At 41.7% G+C, this 19,893-nt stretch overlaps 1 protein-coding gene across 3 annotated transcripts in view; it reads right to left on the bottom strand.

Annotated features, from left to right (window-relative positions):
* mdn1 (midasin AAA ATPase 1) overlaps nucleotides 1-19,837 on the bottom strand; it is a 60,414-nt gene extending 40,577 nt beyond the window's left edge. For all 3 annotated transcript variants that reach the window (XM_080883491.1, XM_080883492.1, XM_080883493.1), the window contains exons 1-30: nucleotides 19,588-19,837; nucleotides 19,165-19,391; nucleotides 18,774-18,998; nucleotides 17,832-17,939; nucleotides 17,342-17,534; nucleotides 17,056-17,265; nucleotides 16,535-16,666; nucleotides 16,037-16,140; nucleotides 15,706-15,820; nucleotides 14,867-15,045; nucleotides 13,804-13,885; nucleotides 12,964-13,059; nucleotides 12,708-12,820; nucleotides 11,127-11,275; nucleotides 10,908-10,968; nucleotides 7,554-7,765; nucleotides 7,359-7,462; nucleotides 7,132-7,276; nucleotides 6,939-7,035; nucleotides 6,583-6,696; nucleotides 6,016-6,163; nucleotides 5,748-5,855; nucleotides 5,070-5,221; nucleotides 4,220-4,398; nucleotides 3,107-3,315; nucleotides 2,769-2,915; nucleotides 2,543-2,684; nucleotides 2,334-2,468; nucleotides 1,338-1,476; nucleotides 230-362 (exon numbers count right to left, since the gene is read on the bottom strand). In XM_080883491.1, the coding sequence (XP_080739617.1) occupies nucleotides 230-362; nucleotides 1,338-1,476; nucleotides 2,334-2,468; nucleotides 2,543-2,684; nucleotides 2,769-2,915; nucleotides 3,107-3,315; nucleotides 4,220-4,398; nucleotides 5,070-5,221; nucleotides 5,748-5,855; nucleotides 6,016-6,163; nucleotides 6,583-6,696; nucleotides 6,939-7,035; nucleotides 7,132-7,276; nucleotides 7,359-7,462; nucleotides 7,554-7,765; nucleotides 10,908-10,968; nucleotides 11,127-11,275; nucleotides 12,708-12,820; nucleotides 12,964-13,059; nucleotides 13,804-13,885; nucleotides 14,867-15,045; nucleotides 15,706-15,820; nucleotides 16,037-16,140; nucleotides 16,535-16,666; nucleotides 17,056-17,265; nucleotides 17,342-17,534; nucleotides 17,832-17,939; nucleotides 18,774-18,998; nucleotides 19,165-19,391; nucleotides 19,588-19,683 (4,254 nt within the window). In that variant the 5' untranslated portion in view covers nucleotides 19,684-19,837. The remainder of the gene's footprint in view (nucleotides 1-229; nucleotides 363-1,337; nucleotides 1,477-2,333; nucleotides 2,469-2,542; nucleotides 2,685-2,768; nucleotides 2,916-3,106; nucleotides 3,316-4,219; nucleotides 4,399-5,069; nucleotides 5,222-5,747; nucleotides 5,856-6,015; nucleotides 6,164-6,582; nucleotides 6,697-6,938; nucleotides 7,036-7,131; nucleotides 7,277-7,358; nucleotides 7,463-7,553; nucleotides 7,766-10,907; nucleotides 10,969-11,126; nucleotides 11,276-12,707; nucleotides 12,821-12,963; nucleotides 13,060-13,803; nucleotides 13,886-14,866; nucleotides 15,046-15,705; nucleotides 15,821-16,036; nucleotides 16,141-16,534; nucleotides 16,667-17,055; nucleotides 17,266-17,341; nucleotides 17,535-17,831; nucleotides 17,940-18,773; nucleotides 18,999-19,164; nucleotides 19,392-19,587) is intronic.
* Nucleotides 19,838-19,893: the final 56 nt, after the last annotated feature.

Genomic DNA, 19,893 nt, shown 5'->3' with positions numbered 1-19,893 from the left:
TATATATATATATATATATATATATATATATATATATATAGTTAACTTTCTAAGTTAACTAACTAACCCGCCCACCCCACCCCAGTTGACATGATGGGGGCAAGAATCTTTCCACTTTTTGAATGAGATGAACAACAGATTCAGATGAACAACTTTCAGTACTGTGGAGAACATATTTTCCTCCACATTTTGAATATCACTAGCGGTCCCAGTGAGGACTTATCACTACCTGATGTGTATGTCTGACAGGCCGGAGTCCTCCCAGGAAATCAGATGTCTCCATGTGGAGGTGACAGTTGACTGAAAAGAACTTCTGTCCAGCCAAAGCAGCAAACAGCTGACAGATGGTGGTCTTTCCACATCTGGTGAAGGAGCAGGAGCACATACAAAACACATGACATTAGACATTTATGTATAAAAAAAAAAAACGTATATGCACAGTAAACATGAAGACATGACTCTCACAAATCTGTACATTATGGGGTTGCTATAGCTCAGGAGTTAGAGCTGATCAATCAAGATCCTGAACCCCCAAGATGCTCCCCAATGTGTTCAGTGGATGAATGTGTGTGAATGTAAGATAGAAAGCACTTAAGTGTAGGAACAGAGACTGACTGGAGTTGCACTTTCAAACTGACTCAATTTACTTGGAGTTCAAAAACTACCTGGTATGTCGGTATATCATCTAATGGAAAGCATATGCGAGAACCCTAAAACCGGTTCTAGTGGCTCAGCATGGGGAAAAGAATCACAATCCTCTACACTATGAGTACACTGTTTATGTTTCTTTATATTATAGACTATAAAGTTTGTATGAAGGTTGAATTCAGTGAATTAATCAAAGCATCGTCACCTCTGCTACACCTGATATCAAATTATGACCATGGGCCCCACAGCCACACACTAGTCTGTACTTTGAATCCATCACAGTAGAGTCTTTTAAATAACACGATTAGTCTACCTTTGGTTGTTATACACCACACTTCGCAATATGAAAATAGGATCATCTTTCGTGTATTAGGCCCATAGGGATGTGAAATAACAAGTCCCCTCAAATTTGTTCAAGCGAATATAACAAGTCTGTTTTGAAAATTTGAGTAGAAAGTTCAGATATTTATTTAACCTCCTGAGAGTTTAGTATTTTGGTCTAGACAACCCAAAATGTGATGTCCACATATGTGGACGCCAGGTCCTAGGAAGTTAAAAATATAGAGTGTAAAAGTAAAAGGTTGTCAGAAAAAAAAAAAACTCTAGCACAGATACCTAAAAATTATACTCAATTAGAGTTAAAGTATTTCATTACTTCCCAGATATTAAGAATAATATCTTAATATTACCCCGTGTTTCCTACAAGCAGGACAGACTCGCCAAATCGCAGCGCTCGACCGAGGAGCACAGCCAGTCTCCTCATGTCCTGTGTCCACACCACATGTCGGAACTCCTCTGGGACTCCAGCAATGCTGTCGATGAAGGGACCTGTTGAGATCATCAAACAACACGACACTGTGTTGATCACGAGCTTAGTTAAAACGACTTTTTTGTGTTCTAATATAATAAGCACAGTACAACAGTAGTCGCCTCAAGGCAGCGGTCGCTGTGATTTGGCGCTACCCATGTACTCCGCCCATGTACACAATACTGGTTACAGGCTTTCAACATCATACTTAACTCTGTTCACTGTATCTGAATTCTAAATGTCAGTGCATGAAGCAGATGCTGCAGATTTTAAGCAAGTCTATATTACAGTGACACCTGCCATTGTTTTTACAAACAGATAAAATCAGCAATGTTAAGTATTCCATGTCAACTAAAATGTTAACAGTTAACATTGAAACCTGAGAGAAAGTGCATGCAACTTGAGTGCTGCTATCATTAAAGTAATGTAAGCAGACTAAACACTCACTAAATACTAGTGCAAAGTAAGGAAAGTGTCAATGGAAAATTGTACTTAGTAGTCAGTATAGTCTTATAATGATATATATATTGTACTATTCTTAGTTAGTGTATTGTCTGTCTTGTCTTAATGTTGGTTTATAATGGAGCACTGTAACAAAAAATAATTTCCCCCAGGGATCAATAAAGTATTCTGATTCTGATTCTGATATAAGACCCAGGAAAACCGAGTTAACGATAAAAACGATAACAAAATAACGCTGAAAACCGATAAAAACCCTGAAAACCATACATTTCACACCTGAGCCTCAACTCTCCAAACGACTCACGGACCGGTACCGGTCCGAGGCCCGGGGGTTGGGGACCAGTGTTTTAGAGTACATCTCTTAACAGAAAGTATCATCATTGGTGATGAAAATGTCATGCAATACGTGACTCACTGAACTGGCTGGCAACCTGTTTCTGAGAGAACAGATATTCCGGGTTCACCGTTCGTTTGAAGTGCTTCTCCAGGATGGACAGGATGATGACCTCTTCTTCAGGTTTTCTCACACGTCCTGCCAGAAGCATATACCCTGTCGGGGAGTGAAAATTTCAATTTAGGGTCTCTGTGTGGAAGTGATTTAATGGGTTGTTTAATGAGCCTCACCATCATCTGCTAAATGCTGCAGCCAGTCCCGAGAGGCCTCTGCCTGTTCCTCCAGCCTGTAGCGGTCCGCCCAACGGAAAAGATCTCTAAGGGTGATGAAGCCCTGTTTGCCTGCAAACACTGAGGATCCTTTGCGCAAGGACTGTAGAACAATTAGTCAGGATCAACGAGAACAGGCAAGTAATAGAAAGATACGAGTAGACGCGAGAGACAGTGCAACACTTACCTGAAGGTCTTGCATGACTTTCACTAGCTTGGTGCAGTAAGATGGGGGAAGGCTGCACCTCTGATGAAGGATGTTCTCCAGCTCTGCACTGGGAAGCTCATCAAAGTGTAGCTCCACAAAGCGATTCCTAAAAGCCCTGGAGAGCACCTAGATAGTGTTGCATAGAATATATATATGTATGATGAATACACACGTTCTGCCAACTTTTTTGTGTGTGTTTTCATAAAAAGGCCTGTCCGTACCTTTATGATCATGTAAAATCTTCATGATTTCTATCCAAATAATATTTCACTTCACAGCTACTTTATCCATCTTCCTAAGCTAAAGGAATGCTATACCTTTCTACCGCCGTAGAGACCAGGGGGATTCTGGGTAGCAAACAGCATGAACCTGGGGTGAGCACTGATGACTTCCTGAGTTTCAGCCATAAAGAGTTCTCTGTTGTCGTCCAACAATCTGTTGAGGGCCTCCAGAACATCAGTGGGGGCCAGGTTCAGCTCATCTAGGATGATCCAGTAGCCTTTCCTCATAGCATCAATAAGAACGCCTTAATCAAAGACAAATAAAATTAGCCATGTGGACTGGGGCCGAGCTACTTCACATTAGCAGTTAAGGTAATTAACTGTGATTCTCATTTATTAGCAATTTTTATTCTCTGACAGTTTCCCAAATGGTTTGGATGCTTTGTGAAATAGAAAGTCTTGATTTTTATTTACATTATTCAGCTTTTTCAGAGGAGGTCTTGAGGGAAGATCTATAGTAAGCCTCTGGATACAGTCCAACCTCACACGTGTTGCACAAATTTACAGTCTTTTGTTACCTCGTTTCAGTTTTTTTCCCTTTTACATGTTGCTTCCATCAGATTCAAAATGACGAAGTATATAAATGTCTCAATTTCAACATCTGTTACCTTTCTTCCATTTTACAATAAATATAGTTTTAAATTATGAAACTAAATGTTGTTTGTTTTTCGTTCACACTTCATTTTATTAAGCCTTACTTAAAAAACTGGGTATTTACATACAGAGAAAACCTTTCAAGTTTTCAATGCATTGATTTTTTTTCCTCTTTTGCAAGTCACATGACTGCTTCGCTCTTCATTGCTGTGCTCTTTACAGGACAACATAATGCAGCTTCTTATTTTTCTTTGCACAAAACACTGCCATTGGGACAGGGAACAGAGTCGATAGGCGTTTATCTTTCCTAGTCTTACTGACCATTACAAGTCGCATTTAACTATACAGTGATTTATTCTGCTCACTTTAAGCTCCTTCTGTCCCTTATTCTCAGCCAATTAAGAATCCCCATTTAACCCTACATGCATATGTTTGGACTGCACGAGGAAGCTTGAGTAACTAGACAAAAACCATGCAGGCACGGGGAGCATGAAAAAGCTGATTCCCTAGAGAAAAGCCCCAGGAGTCTTGTAACACTATTTTAAATGCTCATACCCTCTTTAAACACCAGCTTGCCCCGGTCATCTGATGAGTAACAGCCAATGTACTCCTGGACATCGGTGTGCTCATGGTTGTTGATTCTCACACACTGGTTCCCGGTGGCAGCAGCGAGCCACCTGATCAAACTGGTCTTCCCCACAGATGTCTCTCCCTGGATCAGCACTGGGTGAGTCCTGTAAAGCCAAAGCAACATTCGTGACGTTATTTCCTGACTGTATGAAATTAACCTTAAGAGCAGCTAAGTGGTGAAGGACCTCTGAGTTATAAACAAAACCAAACAAAATGCTTTGAACCTTTTCTGTTTGTGACAACAGAATACATTGAAGAAGATGGAGTCAGACTCAGGAACTTTGTGCTGTGAGGCAACACTACCAACTACTGGCCGCCTCCTGTTGCACACATATTGTTCACATTTAAAGCCTGTAACAAACTGGTATGATTTTCAACTCAAAAATCTTTATAGCTGTGATATGCACTGGCCCCAAAATTCTAAAAGTAAGAAGTGATGTCCTCACCATTCACATTTAAGTCTGGCATGTTAATGTTGCGTAGGAGCAGAAAGGAATAGACAAATGTATCGCTTTGGAGAAACACAGGAAAGCTGATGGCTGAATCACAGCTCTTTCTTTCCACTGTTATAAAAACATCAAAGCCTCCTGTTTGGTAGGCCACTGACTGCAGGGCAATTCAGTCCAACCACAGATTTGTCCTGATGCACTCTGGTGCATCATTTACTGAAGGGCCTGAATTAGCTCTGTCAACATGAATATCTAGAGATTTATAGATGAAACCATTGATTCAGGGGGGAACATTGTACAAGGGGTCAGATTGGGTGATAGCTCACCCTGCAGACACCACTCTGGCAAGGTCGCGAAGGTTCAGCTTGACTGAGGGAGTGAGAATGTAGCTGGGGTCGAGACCTGGTTCCATCTCCCCCTGGGAAACCCAATAGCCTTCCATTTCAACACAGGGTCGGCCTGAGGGTGCCGGGATGGACTGTAGGAAACACAGTGCACAAACATTTTACAGAAAGGTTGCATATAATTATGCCTCCGTATCACTTCGCCCTAAACTGGTAAATGATAGCACGTTTCTACTCTGAGCACTCAAAGTGTTTTATACAACTTGCCTCATTCAGCCATTCACACAAGCACTTTTTGCTTTGAGTGCTACATCTATCTAACATTCACACGTTCATATCTTGCCCAAAGATATTTGGCATGCACGTCTTGTATTAGGGATCGAACCACAAAGCTTCTACTTAGTAGATGGTCTGCTCTACCTCCTGAGCTACAACAAGTCACTTTTCAGAACTTTAAAATCCATTTTAGCTCATGCTGAAAAATGAAACATTTTTCACATTGAAAGCTTATTAGAAAAGAGAAAGAGCACATATGAAGTGTGTTGAAAGTGATAACGTCTTTGGTTTGTGGTATCTTCATCTAAGATTGTTTTATGCATACACACACACTTTTTGGGGTTTTCTCATCATTTTTTTAAAACACCTCTGATAAGATCTTACTTGTTTCAGACACTTTGTGTTTCCCATCAGGATGTGCTGACACACCAGTTTCTGGACCACAGGGTGGGAGCTTCTGTCCAGCTGAGTGAGGAAGCTCAGGCAGAACCCCTGCACACAAGACGCAGTTGAAGAACAGGTATAACAAGTACAAAAACATCAAACCTTCAAATACTAAAATAATAACAATAATGATTAAAAAACACAGGGCATTAAACAAAACTGACCATTCTCAATATGACTACTTATAAATAAGAGATCTGGTTCCCACCTCATAAAGTGAGCGCTGCACGTTGTTACAGGGGTTTAGCGCCACATACTTCAGGGCCCTGCACAGAGTCCGCAGACTGTAGTGGGGTCTGTGGCCCCTTCCATCCACCAGACGTGAGCTTGCTTCCTTTCGTACTGTCAGATAAAAGCTGCAAAGAAATACATTTGACAAATAAGCCATTCAAAAGGTAGTGTAAACCTGCAGCTCACACACACTTACATATATATCCTATCCTAAAGCTAAAAGTGTCAGAAGCCGAGGGTGAAAAAACAACAATAAAATGTAACAGCAAGCTTGTAACGCAAGCATCTATGGCAGTTTGATTATGATGCAATTAACTAACCCAAAATGAGTAAGGATGTTTGTTTGATGACTGCATCAAAAACACAAAAGGCAAACACGCTCTTGAAACTACGCTCTACCTATTCGAGTCTACAATGCATCAGGCTGCATATAGCATCAACAAAGAAGGTATATTGTTGGATGGTGTACAAAAGAAATACACTCGTTCAGCAACGTCTTTAAAAAAACGATCTTTTAAAAGTTCAAGCATTTATAAGAGCCAACCTTATAATGCCACTGATGACACTTCGATGTGGATTTAAGCACTTGAGGTAATCTGAAATCAGGATCCTCAGGTCAGCTTCATTCTCCAGCTCCTCCACATACAGCTCAGTAAACCTAAGCGAAACATACAGAGGTTTAGAAATGAAGCATTGTTCCCATTTTGGAATTAATTCTTGTATAATAAAGGAAGGAAAATAGAACATTTGATCAAAAACATACACATGCTTACTTAGATTTAAAAATATTTGTATAGAAATATACATATAATATATAAAAACAAATACTTTTCGATCAGTCGAGCATTATGCCTGTGGCATAAAGCTTCTTGCGTAGTCTGCAGCGCTGCATAGTCTCACCTGTTTCTGAGGCCCAGAGGCAGGTTCCTCTTCCCAACATCAGTAGCTGGGTTCATACAGGCAAAAAGCCGGAAGTCTGGGTGGCGTACTAGGGGCTCTACTCAAAAAAAACAAACAAAAAATTACAGAGTTCTAACTTTGGAAGTATTTAATGAAGGCTTTCAAAAGGGGGCAAGGTAATGGCAGTCCTCACCGGTGTCTCCACGATCCAGCAGTACTAGAGATCTGGTGTTGCCCTCAAGAAGTCCACTCAGACACTCGAGGGTCTCTGCTGCTGCCAAGTTGATCTCATCCAGCAGGATCCAGTGGCCCTTCTTCACTGCCTGAGCTAATGTTCCCTATAAAGCAAAACACACACAGGTAAGGGTTACCACGCTCTGATCCCCGAACATATGTGTGGTTATTTTTTTAAGTCTTTACCTCCACAAAGGCAAAGACCATGGCTGTCTCACAGGCCCTAATCTGCTGCTGGGTCTGATTAAGTTTTGAAGCCAGTGCCTCCCACTGCTCCTGCAACAAAGCAGCTGCACGGACACAAACACGCACACGCAGGAAAACGTCAGTGTTTTACTCTAACACAGCCGGTGTAACCATCTAGTAATTCTGGAGCACTACCATCTGATTTCTCTTGCAGCTCCTTAGTGAGAGCAGACTTGCAGACGTGGTCCATGAGTTTAAGCAGATCCTGCCAACGCTTGCCTCTGAAGCAGGTTTGCACGTGACCGAGGAAGGTCAGGTTCTGCTTTCTCGAGTAGGTCTGGGAGAACAGGTCCTCGAAGGCCTCACGCAGAGGGAGCAGGATCTGCTTTATGTCCACTGGCTTGTACCTGTTATTTAAAAGAAGGAAAAAAGTTTAAGCTAAGAAGAAATCATCAAAAGAAATTACTGGGACGTTTTGGGGTTTTTTACTACTTAATAGAGTTTGGCACCAAAGTGTTACCAAAAGAATGACTTAAAACCAGTGGAAAAGATTTATTTTTTTATTTTCACAATTTGGGTTTTGTTCTTTGCTACAACTAAAAGATTGATTTATCCATTCGTATTGAGAATATGACACTGATTTAAGCTCTGGTCCATCCAGTTTTTTCCTTGATAACCTGCAATAACCCATAGTGACATTCCACTTCAAGAAGCCAAACCTGAGAGAGGTCAAGCAGGTTGTCAAGGCAAGTAGAAGTACCTCAGCACCAGGTCCAAGTGGAGTCTCCTACATTGTCTACATCAAGTGGCCCAGACTCCATCAAGGTTAGCTGGAGGATAGGAAAAGTTGCACAGCAGTGGAAATATGAAGAAGATGTCACTGAACAATTTGGAATCGCCTCACTCCTCGACTTTGAGGGGAAGATATACTTTAGCTTTGTTGCCAGATACATAGAATCCCTTTTAAGCAATCCATATATCGACACTGCTTCAGCGCTCCATGGGTATTAGATTATCGATCAGACAGGAAATGTCATTTAGCTTATCCAGGAGGGAAATGCTGACCTTGCAGTTCTGCGATTTGACCTTGCCAATGCTCATGGGACAGTCTCACACAAACTGGTGGAAAGCACACTCGTTCAACACATATTCAAGACAAGATCAGAAACCAAATTTTGGACTATTACAGCTGCTTCAGTTACAGTAAAGACGGCTGGACCAGTAACATCTGCTTTCTATGGGCTAGATTAGGGAATAATCATTGGGTGTACCCTCTCAGAGATTTTGTTTATTTTGACCATGAATATGCTTGGCCCCATTTTGGGCCCCCAATGAGGGCTTTCATGGACAATCTGACAGTGATCACAATATTGACTCCTGGGATAAAATAGATCCATCAAGGTCTCAAACACCTGATCAACTGGGTATAGATGGACTTTATGACAACCAGGTTCTGATCTCTAGTTGTGTAGAAGGGCAACATATGCACTAGGAGAAGTCCAAATTCAATCAATACCTGGGAAGCCAATTAAGAGGAAAGGCCTGGATGTATCAGCAGGTGGTTTACCATGTCCCATCATTGTGGTGGGGGCCTTTGAGAAGATTATCAAGATCCTGCACAGGTGGGTTGGGTTTTTTCCTGCAGTCTAACACTGCAAGCAGCCTTTCGAAGGAATTCATGGATATTCAGGCAAGTGCTGTTGCTGTAGAGAGAGTCTCTTTGGCTAGCATAGAGGTGAGGAAAAGCTGGAGGTGGAGGGCTCAGGAGGGTGTTGATCAGGTGGACAAGTGGCTGTGACACAGACAGCTGGTGGGGACAGTTGCAGTAGGATGGGCAGGACCTGGCAGCACCCCAAGAACTCAACATGTCAGTTAGCCCAGAAAGAAATCCAAGCATGGGGGGAGAAGGATGCAGGATGGTTGGGATGAAAAGCAAGGAATATGGACTAGATGGGCGCAGGCAATAGACCAGAACATCTTGTGTTCAGGACTATTGGAAGGTCAAATCAAATCAAGGTTCAGTCAGTGAACGATGCCCTCCCAAACCTAACCAACCTTTCCTCCTGGGGCCTGGCAGAGAACTGAAAATTATTAGCATATGTGTTAAGCTGTTAGCTCTGGGAGAAGGATGTTATTAGTGGCACCCTGACTAGGTGCTGAGTTATTACAGAAGATATCAGCAGATCTCTCAACAGGTTACACTAGGCAACAAAGCACTATTGTTTTTGTCAAGGCTAGAGAAAAAAGAAACAGGATACAAGAGGACTTCTGACAACAGCTCAGGCCTGGCAGTTGGAAGGCTAACCTAAGGAGACAGCTCGAATTCCCTGACACAGTAGTTGTGACAACCAGGCCTGACATATCGAGGCAGGTGGCCCTGCTGGAACTGACTGTACCCTTAGAAGAATGCATTGGAGAGGTATTTGAGAGGAAGAGGGCCAAGTATGAGGAGCTACTCCATTGATGTCAGCTGTCAAGGTTTTGCTAGCCAGTCTATCTACTAGGTCGTCAAGTTACTTGAGATCAGCAGACTGCACAGCAAGAGAGCCATCTTGCACATCACCAATATACCTGAGAGGCCATCAAGATATGTGTGAAAAGGCAGGACCCATGGACAACACAATTTATTTAGACACAAGCTGGGGACTAACCACGCTAGCTAGGTCATCAGGGTGAGGATGTATAAACATGAAAGTCCTGAAAGACCCAGTGACAACCCATTATATCACTGATGATGTATCTAGGACACACTGTAGGGTGTGCATTAATAGACTTTGAGATGCCTCTACAACTCCAGTCAAGAGCCGGTTACTCTTCATCATACATAATGCAAAGACACTATCAGTAGTCTTCATGGATCAGTAGAAAAACTACTGGAGGGACTTAATCAGATGACTGTTGTTGTGAATTGCAGCTATTTACATTGCTATGATAAAACATTTGTCCACTTCGTGACTTTTTTTTAGCATATTTGTAATACTTGGATGTTTCATAGCTTCAAAAAAATGTAATATTAGAGAACGATAACCTGAGTAAATACAAATATTGCATTCTTAAATTACGATTTCATTTACGAAGGGGAAATGAGCTATCCAAGCAATAACAATAATAATAATAATAACAATAACAATAATAATGGATTGCATTTATATAGCGCGTTTCTAGGCACCCAAAGCGCTTTACAATTCCACTATTCATTCACTCACTGGAGGAGGCAGCTACAGTTGTAGCCACAGCTGCCCTGGGGTAGACTGACAGAAGCGAGGCTGCCATATCGCGCCATCGGCCCCTCTGGCCAACAACAGCAGGTGGTAGGGTAAAGTGTCTTGCCCAAGGACACAATGACCAGGACAGAGAGAGCAGGGGGATCGAACCGGCAACCTTCCAGTTACAGATGAGCTTCCCAACCCCCTGAGCCACGGTCGCTCCCACAATGTGAATGACTCATTGCCAGTTGTCACAAACACTTGACTGCTGTTCTTATCTATATAGTTTTAGTGACAGAGTATTATTTTTATGCAATTAATGCACAGTTGCTGTGTGACTCACCCTCCAAGCAGATCTGCGGTATCACTCTGCTGGTTCATGTTCACAACCCGCAGCCTGTGTCCTGGATTGAACAAATAGGAAATATTTCAAATAGGATGAACCATTCACAGAGCTTTATGGAGATAATTGGAGTTTAAAGACATAGTGACAGGGGGAGGGAGGGTTCAAACCACCAGTGAGCCACAGCCAAGTTTTATCTTTGCGCAAACCTGAGCTCACCTGTGATTCTAGCTAGTTGTTGTACAGTAGAGGTCTTTCCAGTTCCAGTCTCCCCCACCAGAAGAACCGGCTCTCCCTTGGCCACACACACTGCCAGTTGTTCAAGTAGCACGGCAGATGGTCGTGTAGCAGCAAATGTGTGGTTCTCCCTGTTTAAAACAACACATTAACAGTTAATATTTGCACATTGCAGAAAAACAACAAAAACACTTTTTGTGTCAACATTGAATTTAATGTTCACCCACATAAACACGTGGATGCAAAAATATTACACTTTTGCATTCGGCCCTTATATAACTGTTGCAAGAGCCTGGTTTGCATTGCCGACTTGGGTGTCTACTTTTCGCAGATGATGTGGTTGTGCTGGCTTCACGGTGGTGGCCTCCAGCTTGAGTGTGAAGTGGCAGAAATGTGAATAGCACTTCCAAGTCTGAGGCCATGGTCCTCAGCCAGAAAAGGGTGCATCACCCACTATGGATGAGGGATGAATTAAACTCCCCTCCACTTGATGCAGTGGAGTTTAAGTACCTCTGGGTCTTGTTTACGAGTGAGGGGAGCGGGAGATTGACAGATGGATTGATGCAGCGGTTGCAGTGATGTGGACCCTGTACCGGTCCATTATGGTGAAAAGAGAGGCGAATTTAAAAAAAAAAAATCTAAATCAAAAAGCTCTCAATTTACCGGTCGATCTATGTTCCTGCCTTCACCTATGATCTTAAGCTCTGGGTAGCAACCAAAACACCGTGGTACAAGCGGTGGGAATTTTGAGTTTTGAGGGTGAGAAGCTCAGCCATCCAGGAGGGGCTCAGAGTAGAGCAGCTGCTGATCCACATCGAAAGGAGCCAGGTGAGGTGGTTCGGGCATCTGACAAGGATGGCTCCTGGGTGCCTTCTAGGTGAGGTGTTCTAGACATGTCCCCCCGGACCAGTCTCAAGACACCCTGGAGAGATTACAGTCACTTTTCCATTTGTACCTACTCTGGTCGCTCACCACGGTTTTCCCTTAGGTGGTAGCTTTTTTAGTACGTATCCCAATGGGGCCCCGAGCAACCTCGGATGATCACATCAGTGGATTAGCTAGTCACTTGATGAGTCATGAAAGCATCTCCTTCATGAAAATCAAAACCGCCACTTTTGAAACCTGGCAACAGGGAAATCGCCGTGGTCCCCAAGTTTCACAGAAAGCCACAGACCGAGCAGGTATAACATCACCTGGAAGTCCACCTTTGTCATGGCGTTCAAGTCGCAGACTAATTACATCACAGGACACTTGACCATGTTGCTATAACCACCCCACACACATTAGGTGGTACTCGATCGTAATGGAAAACAAGTCAAAGTCGCATCCAGCCAATCTGAGTAGGAACGAATGAATAACAAGCATTTTTTTCCTTTGATAAATAAAATCATCATTTACATACAGCATCTTGCTGTTTTTAGAAGTCATCTACATCTAATATTAAAGTCAGTTTAATGACCTGAAACATGACAAAAATAAATCAGAAAAGGTAAATACTTTGTCACAGCACTTTATATCGTGGAAACATAGAAAGGATTTGCCAGAGTAGGATGTCCCACTTACACACTCAGCTGAACTGCTTCAGTCTGTTTCCGAATCAGAGTCACTCTGCCCACTGAGGCCTCCAGCTCAGTTAGCAAGATGCCAGGCTGATACATCTGACAGAAGTGCTGGGCCTGGAAAAAAGCAGATGCCACAAATTAAAAACCAAGATTACAGTTAAATTGGATTTCAGTGGCATCAGAATGGTCCTCTATCCAAATCCGAAACATATGCTTCAAACTGCTTTCATTTACCATAAAACTGTTCACTCAAATACCTTCTCTCTGGAGATGTTCAGTTTGCTTCCAATGATCTCAGCCATTCGCAGTCTACTTTCGGGATGAGACAGCATGGCTGTGAAGCAGTCGAGAGCCTGAGGGAGACAAAGACCAGAAAATGACTCAATTCACAGAGTAGCGCTTTATAAAAAATGTGGTTAATCACAGCCAATTCATTATTAAACAAGGTGGTGCAATCCTTTTCCACACAGGGCCACACAGGTTTCTTTCTTCTTTTTTTCCCCTTAATGATAAAACACCCTCATTTAGACATTTACTTGCCTTATCTTTTTCTAATATCAAAATTTGTTTCGTGATCTAAAACATCTCAGTGTTACAAACATATAAAAAAAAAGAAAAAAGAAAGAGGAAATTAGGAAGGGGGCAAATACGTTTTCACACCACCGTATGTCGCATGTAGTTAGTGATCTAGTTAACTGTGTTCCTATGATTTTAGCCAAGCAGTTAGAGAAACAACTAACTACATAGCTATGGAACAGGGACAATTTTGTCCTGCCAGAGTAGGAAGATCACCAGTACTCTTGTTCATCTCATGTGTCCCTTTCATGCCGAAACTATCCAAAATGTCTATTGCGAACAACATCCTACGATTCAGTTACTACACAGTAAATGATATATTCTCATTTTCATAGTCACTGCATAAAAAAAATAAATAAAAAATAAATAAATAAATAAAAGGTGTTTCAAGGCTGGCTCTGAAATACGTGGATGAGTCTTGGAGGTTACAACCGTGTATTGGTTTCTATGGTAATATCGTCTGGCATGTGTATGAATGAAACATCCATATGTGATCATTTTCATAAATTGAATTCACTGACCTCTAGGAAGACATGTTGTGCTGTAGCTGACGAGGTGCAGTCAAAGTTGACGCTGATTCGCTCACACCATTTCAGCAGGTCCCTGTAGAGTGATAATGGAGAAGTATCCAGAACATATTTTTTAGACTTCTTATCTTTCTAACCTGATTTTGGTTGTCACAACAGACACGGGATCACAAATTTTCACCCATCTACCAAACTAAAAGAACGTGGAAAGAACACAGAAATTTCAATGAGCACTTTAGTGAGTCCGCTTTTACTTAAATGCACTGATGTGACCTGATTAATCTGTGATTCCAGTTTCCTGCTCTAAGGACATTTTAATCAGTAAACTATGGATCGCAGCAAAGAGTTTATTGAAAACCAGTTCATCACATGAAGACTGAACTGCAGACTGGATGGAGGGGATAATGTGATAGATTTAAGACCATAAATTCCATGGTCATGGTTCTGCGTATGCCCCAAATGGCTGCGATGACAATACAGCTTTTGTGGATTATAGGCCAGATGTTCAAGAAACAACGTATATCAAAACCCCATGATCCTATATGCAGTGATTGATCTTTAATGATTTAAAACAAAAAACAACAACAACAACAACAACTGGGTGGCACAGGTTTACATTTATTTTGGATTTTCTCTGATCTACACATGGTCAAAAGTATAACATACTGGGTCAGAAGTATAACCCACTAACATTTGGTTAAATGTCACCTTCAACAGACACTGGGGGCTTTGGGAAGTCCACTGCAGAACCTTAATGTTAGCCTGCTTTGTCTGTTCCAGAATCAGTTTTGATGCGCTGCAATCATTGAAACATCTAGTTTTTTGTTTCAGCTGTCGGGTTGGGGTGAGTTGGTTTGTGTACCTTTAAGTATGTTAAACAACCGGCGTACTTTAATTAATAATAGATGTTATTAAAACTGGCAGCCTTAGTCACCAGCGGATAAAATTCAGTGGAATTTGATGTTTTTAGTGCCACAGGTCAATTTGATGTGTTGATTAGAATTTAAATGTTAGACAAAGGAAAAAGGAGAAGAGAGAGCAGCAAGTTGGGGCTCACCTCAGTGAAAGCGCCCTCAGCTGTGTGCTTTTGTCGTCAGAGTTGTGCTGCTGGCTGTTGTCAGGCATTGGAGGGCTGTTTGTGTCCAGCTCAGAGTGTCTCTCCCCAGTCAGCTGGCAGAAGATTTCCAGGAGATGGTCTGACACCACAGACAGCCTCGGATATCTACTAATGAGCACCTACATACACGAGGGATAGGATCAGCTTGAAACAGATACAACAGAACTTACAGCAGGAATGCACGATGGAGAAAAAAAAAAAAGATTTAGGATTTTTATACTGCAAAAAAACGGATTAAAACCCTGTAGCAAAAGCATCATTTTTGACTTGCTGACCAGAAATCTTAAGTTTGTCCCTAACTGCAGCAGAAAAGATCATCTCAAAGTTTCTAAATATCCAAATCGATGAAAATATACAGGCTTTGACTCCTATGACTTCCATGTGTCCGAATATCATGCAACTTCATAAGTAAAAGGAAAAAAACGATGCTTGCTGCTGCCTGATTTAACTTGCTTGAATTCCTCCTTGGTAAGGTGCTAGGTGTTTTTAATTAAGCATTTTTAAAGACATCCCTCTATCCAATCAAAAAAGTTGTGTGCGTCTTCTAGACACAGCAAGTCCTTTTAAGAACAAGTACGGTTTCATGAGCGTGAAGGAGATACCAAGGGATGGACCATTATACAAGGAGAGGAGGAGTTCCCTTACTGGTTAAATAAAACACTAATTGTAACACTAAAGCTAATGTCTTGTTTTAGAATACAGGCACATATTTTTGCAAAAAAAAGGGAATCTACTGTTGAAACCACAGTGAAGTTAAACATGAAAACCCTCCCAATCACCTTCTTCAGCTCTTCTCGTGTCATGTTGCCCATTTGCAGCTTCGTCCAGTACTTGTCCAACAGCACTGCATGGGAGTTCTGGGGTCTGTGCCAGCTTCCACCACTACAATACATCCTACAGTCCACAAAACACAAGTTACTTGCTACTAAAATCTGACAGGCCAGTGTTCATTGAAACATGCATTACTCTTTAGTACATCTCAATTGTACATACAGTTTGAAATGATTAACCGTACATAGGATTACACATCCCAGCGTCACAAAGCACATGTGACAGGTTCAGTAGTCATATCAGAATTTCATATCCCTTAACAAATTGCTGTAGTCTGACCTTCTGGTTGCAAAAAATTGGAATCCAGGCGCAACATCAATGCAGTCCTCTCGCCCCGGAATCATCAGCTTTTTATTCTCCATCAAAGGGAGGAGCGCAGATATCTGAGAGAGAGGGGAAAAAAAAAAAAAAAAAGAACTTTTTTAGGGCTAGTTTTTTCCTTGCCAGTGACAACTCAGTGGTGTAACGGTTAGCAGTGTCATCTTGACAGCAACAACTTGATGGCTCAAACCCCCGACTAGAGAATTTCTATGTAGAGTTTGCATGTTTTCCTGCGTGGCTTTTCTCTGAGTACTCTAGCTTCCTCCCATAATCCAAAGACATGCATGTTAGGTTAATAGGTGATCCTCAACTGCCCATGGATGCTGGGCCAGAATGAAACACACTACCAATGTAAAATGGGACTTGTAATCTTGAGAACTTTGTTTGGATGCTTTATAAATACCAGTCCATAGTTTTCAATTCATTCATATTTAAAAAGGTAGGGTATTTACTCACCACATCCAGAGGAGCATGGTCAATGTCCTCCAAGAGGATCCACTGGCCTGAAGACACGGCTTGTGTTAGTGTTCCAGGCTGCCATATAAACTTCCCTGGTATATCAGTGCAACGGTACATTCCCAGGAGCACCTGTGATATAAAACAAGGACATTTTGAAATGTTCAGCCTTCAGACTAAATGAGTTATTAGAAAACTCAAAAAAAAGTTTGTGAAACTAGAAGAAACACCTTCAATTCAATTTTATTTATACAGTGCCAAATCACAACAACAAGGTGCTTCAACAAAATATCATCAAAAAAAACCAAAACAAAACACAACATCAACAAAATATTGTGAATATTACATCAACAGTGGCCAGGACGTTCTGATTTGAGTACATATGGGTGCAAACCTGCAAATCCTACAATTCTGACAGTTTGTAAAATGTTTGTTTTATATATTAAATGTCAAATATAATGCTTCATCACTTCCTATAGAACCATAAGAAACAACATGTTTTTTCCTTTTATGTCTCTCACCTTGCTGTCAGTTTGATCCCCAAGCTGCACCTTGAGGATCTCCGTAGTTTTGGCATGTCCGGTGACAGCAGCCATAAACTCTACCAAAGCAGTTTTACCGCATCCAATAGGACCCTCGAGCAGTACAGGTTTCTGGGAGGCCACGGCCAATGCCAGTCGTCTCAGATTGCGGCAGGTTGAGTCAACCAACACCAGATCCTTTTGATTAATCTACAAGTAGAAACCAATATTAGGAAAAAAAAAAAAAAAAAAAAGCAGAGACAGATATATCGCAAAGATTACCTACCTGTTCAGGCTGCCTAGGAACTATCCTGGGTAGCACAACACCACAGACTGCCACTACATTCTGCGACAAGTCCTCTGATACCACCTGGCCTCTAGTAAACTTGTTGGCCTTCTCTTGGCACCACGTCACATAGCCCTGATTGGCTAAAACCAGGGCCTTCTCAAACTCCAGCTGCTGAGTTTCTTCCAAACCCCTAAAGAAGCATCAATGGTAAAGGCATGTAGCGCCACAATATCAGATTTACAATTCATGACTGTTGTTGATAAAATAAGTTCAGACATGTGCATAAATATGTGGAAAAAATAAAGAAATAACAGCAATGACACTATAAGGCTGTGTCCTATATTTTTGTTTATTGTGAAATGTATTTATATAATACAAGTATATGTGTTTGTGTGTATGTAACAGTAGCATCCCATTACAATAACACATTTAGACTGCAAATGCGAATGGCTGGGTCAAGTGTCAACACCAAACACACGGTACATACTTCATTTTCATGTGTAGGATCTCATCACTCGTCAGCACCTTCCTCAGGAAGATGGTTTTCTGGTTATCAGTCATATGAGAGACCAATGCTAAACAGTGGGCGGTGTACCTGTTAGAGTGACAAGTGACATTAACTGTAATTTGCAGGTCAAGTACAAAACAAAGAATAAATGTTGACTGTTAAATATAATAGCATTGGCTATAAATTACTGGTTAATATTTTGAGCAGTTAAACCAGAAAGTGATTCGAATAGCAACACTAATGTGCTGATAGCATACTTTTGGCTTTGTCTAACAGCATTTTGTGATTAAATCTTCAAGTAAATATAATCCTACGTTAATTGCTATGACAAAATATGCAATTAAATTATAGATACTAACCAATTTGTGATGATTACAAAGGGCTTCTATCCAAATATAATATCTTTGGTAAACGCTAACATGTAGAAGGTAACATTCTTTCTCTCGTTTTGCATCTTTTGTCCGTCCAGTAATGCTTTCATTTGGAATACTGGCTCAGGATTTTGGATTGAGAGTGGAATGACTTATATCTTATATCAAGACAGGCTCCATGCTTTAGCATTATGCACTCAAATCAATTTAATACATCTGAAGTCAACTTTTTGAACTTAACACTAGCTGTGACTAAATATGTGCAAGTATTGCAACTAGTTGATTTTGTTTATTATGATTTATTAATGACTTTACGTTGTAGCAAAAGCTTTTGAAACAACTAAGCCAGATGGAGTAGCCAGCTAAAGAGTGCTCTTCTCCACCAACCTGAGCGTGCAGCCGAGTCAGTCCTGACAGGAGAAGGCTCCACCTTTATTTCCTTAAAAAAAGCTTCCCGTTTTTGTTTTTTTCCAGGACGCTTTTCCCCATATTGAAAATCCAATATCTATATCTAATGATATCTAGGTCTAAACATGACGCAGGCACATACCATCGCACCATGACATCACTGGTGAGGAGAAGGGACATGCAGGGGCTCCAGTCCCAGAGCATTCGGAACTTGGCACAATCACTCTGGAGGAAACGCAAAGTGGCACCCATTAGGTCACGCAGCTTCATCCTTCTGGGGCCATACTGCACAGCTGATGACTCTTCACTGGTGAAGAAGAGCCTCTGAAACACCGGAGGGGCATTGTCGAAGTACCTTGCACCAAACCTTGAGGAGAGGTGCTGAGAGTTAGTCAGGATACACTGTTTACTTTACTGTGTAAGAGTGTCACAGCACAAATGAAGATCAAGAGTCTCTAGGTCTGCACTGGGTTAATGAGCACAGGATTTAATAAGACAAACGTCAGCACCAGTAGTTTTCTCAGAACACTTACGTTTGTGCGTCAGGACTGATGCTGAGAAGCTTGCTGAGGGCCACACACAGGCGCTCATGGAGGTCATGGTTGATGCTGCCTCCAGCTTTCACCCTCTCAGCATTGCGCTCCAACAGGTCCAGTGTCAGAGGACGCAAGTGCCGTGCAATCAGTAGAGTATAATCCTTTTCTAGCAGCAGCTGAGCCAAACAATCCAGAATACACTGCCTGTCCTGCTGGCTCCATATCTGAGGAGACATCACGTGGGCCACGCGTTTTACTATCAACCCAAAATAATTAAATCCTGTGGGTTACCGAGCCTGAACGTAATCTACAGGGTCGTGATCGCTAACACGTAAAGGAAAGGTTAACGATGCAGAGTCTCAATGTGAACATAAACACATTATTTCCATCATAATATGCTCAGGAAATAACAAATCTTACCTGCTTTGCTAGGTACTGGCTCAGCTGGCTGTGACTTTTGTCAATATGTCTCGCTATGGTGCCTAGTGATGACAGACTCAGTACTAAATTCTCCATCTTCTCAAATGTCTTTTCGTGGAGGGCTACAGCAAACACCAGCCTCTGGGATGTGTTGGCGATAATGTTTCCCTGCTACTGAAGAAAACTGAGAGGTTCATCACTCGCGTGTATATCTCAATACACAAACACGTTCTCTGGCGTTAATACGCCATCCACATGTGAGTGAAGCCAGACTCCTTCCGGGTCAACTTCGTTACCTCCCCCTCC

This window comes from Rhamphochromis sp. 'chilingali', assembly GCF_963969265.1.
Source record: "Rhamphochromis sp. 'chilingali' genome assembly, chromosome: 5".
Lineage (NCBI taxonomy): Eukaryota > Metazoa > Chordata > Actinopteri > Cichliformes > Cichlidae > Rhamphochromis > Rhamphochromis sp. 'chilingali'.
This window is presented reverse-complemented; position numbering and strand designations above follow the sequence as displayed.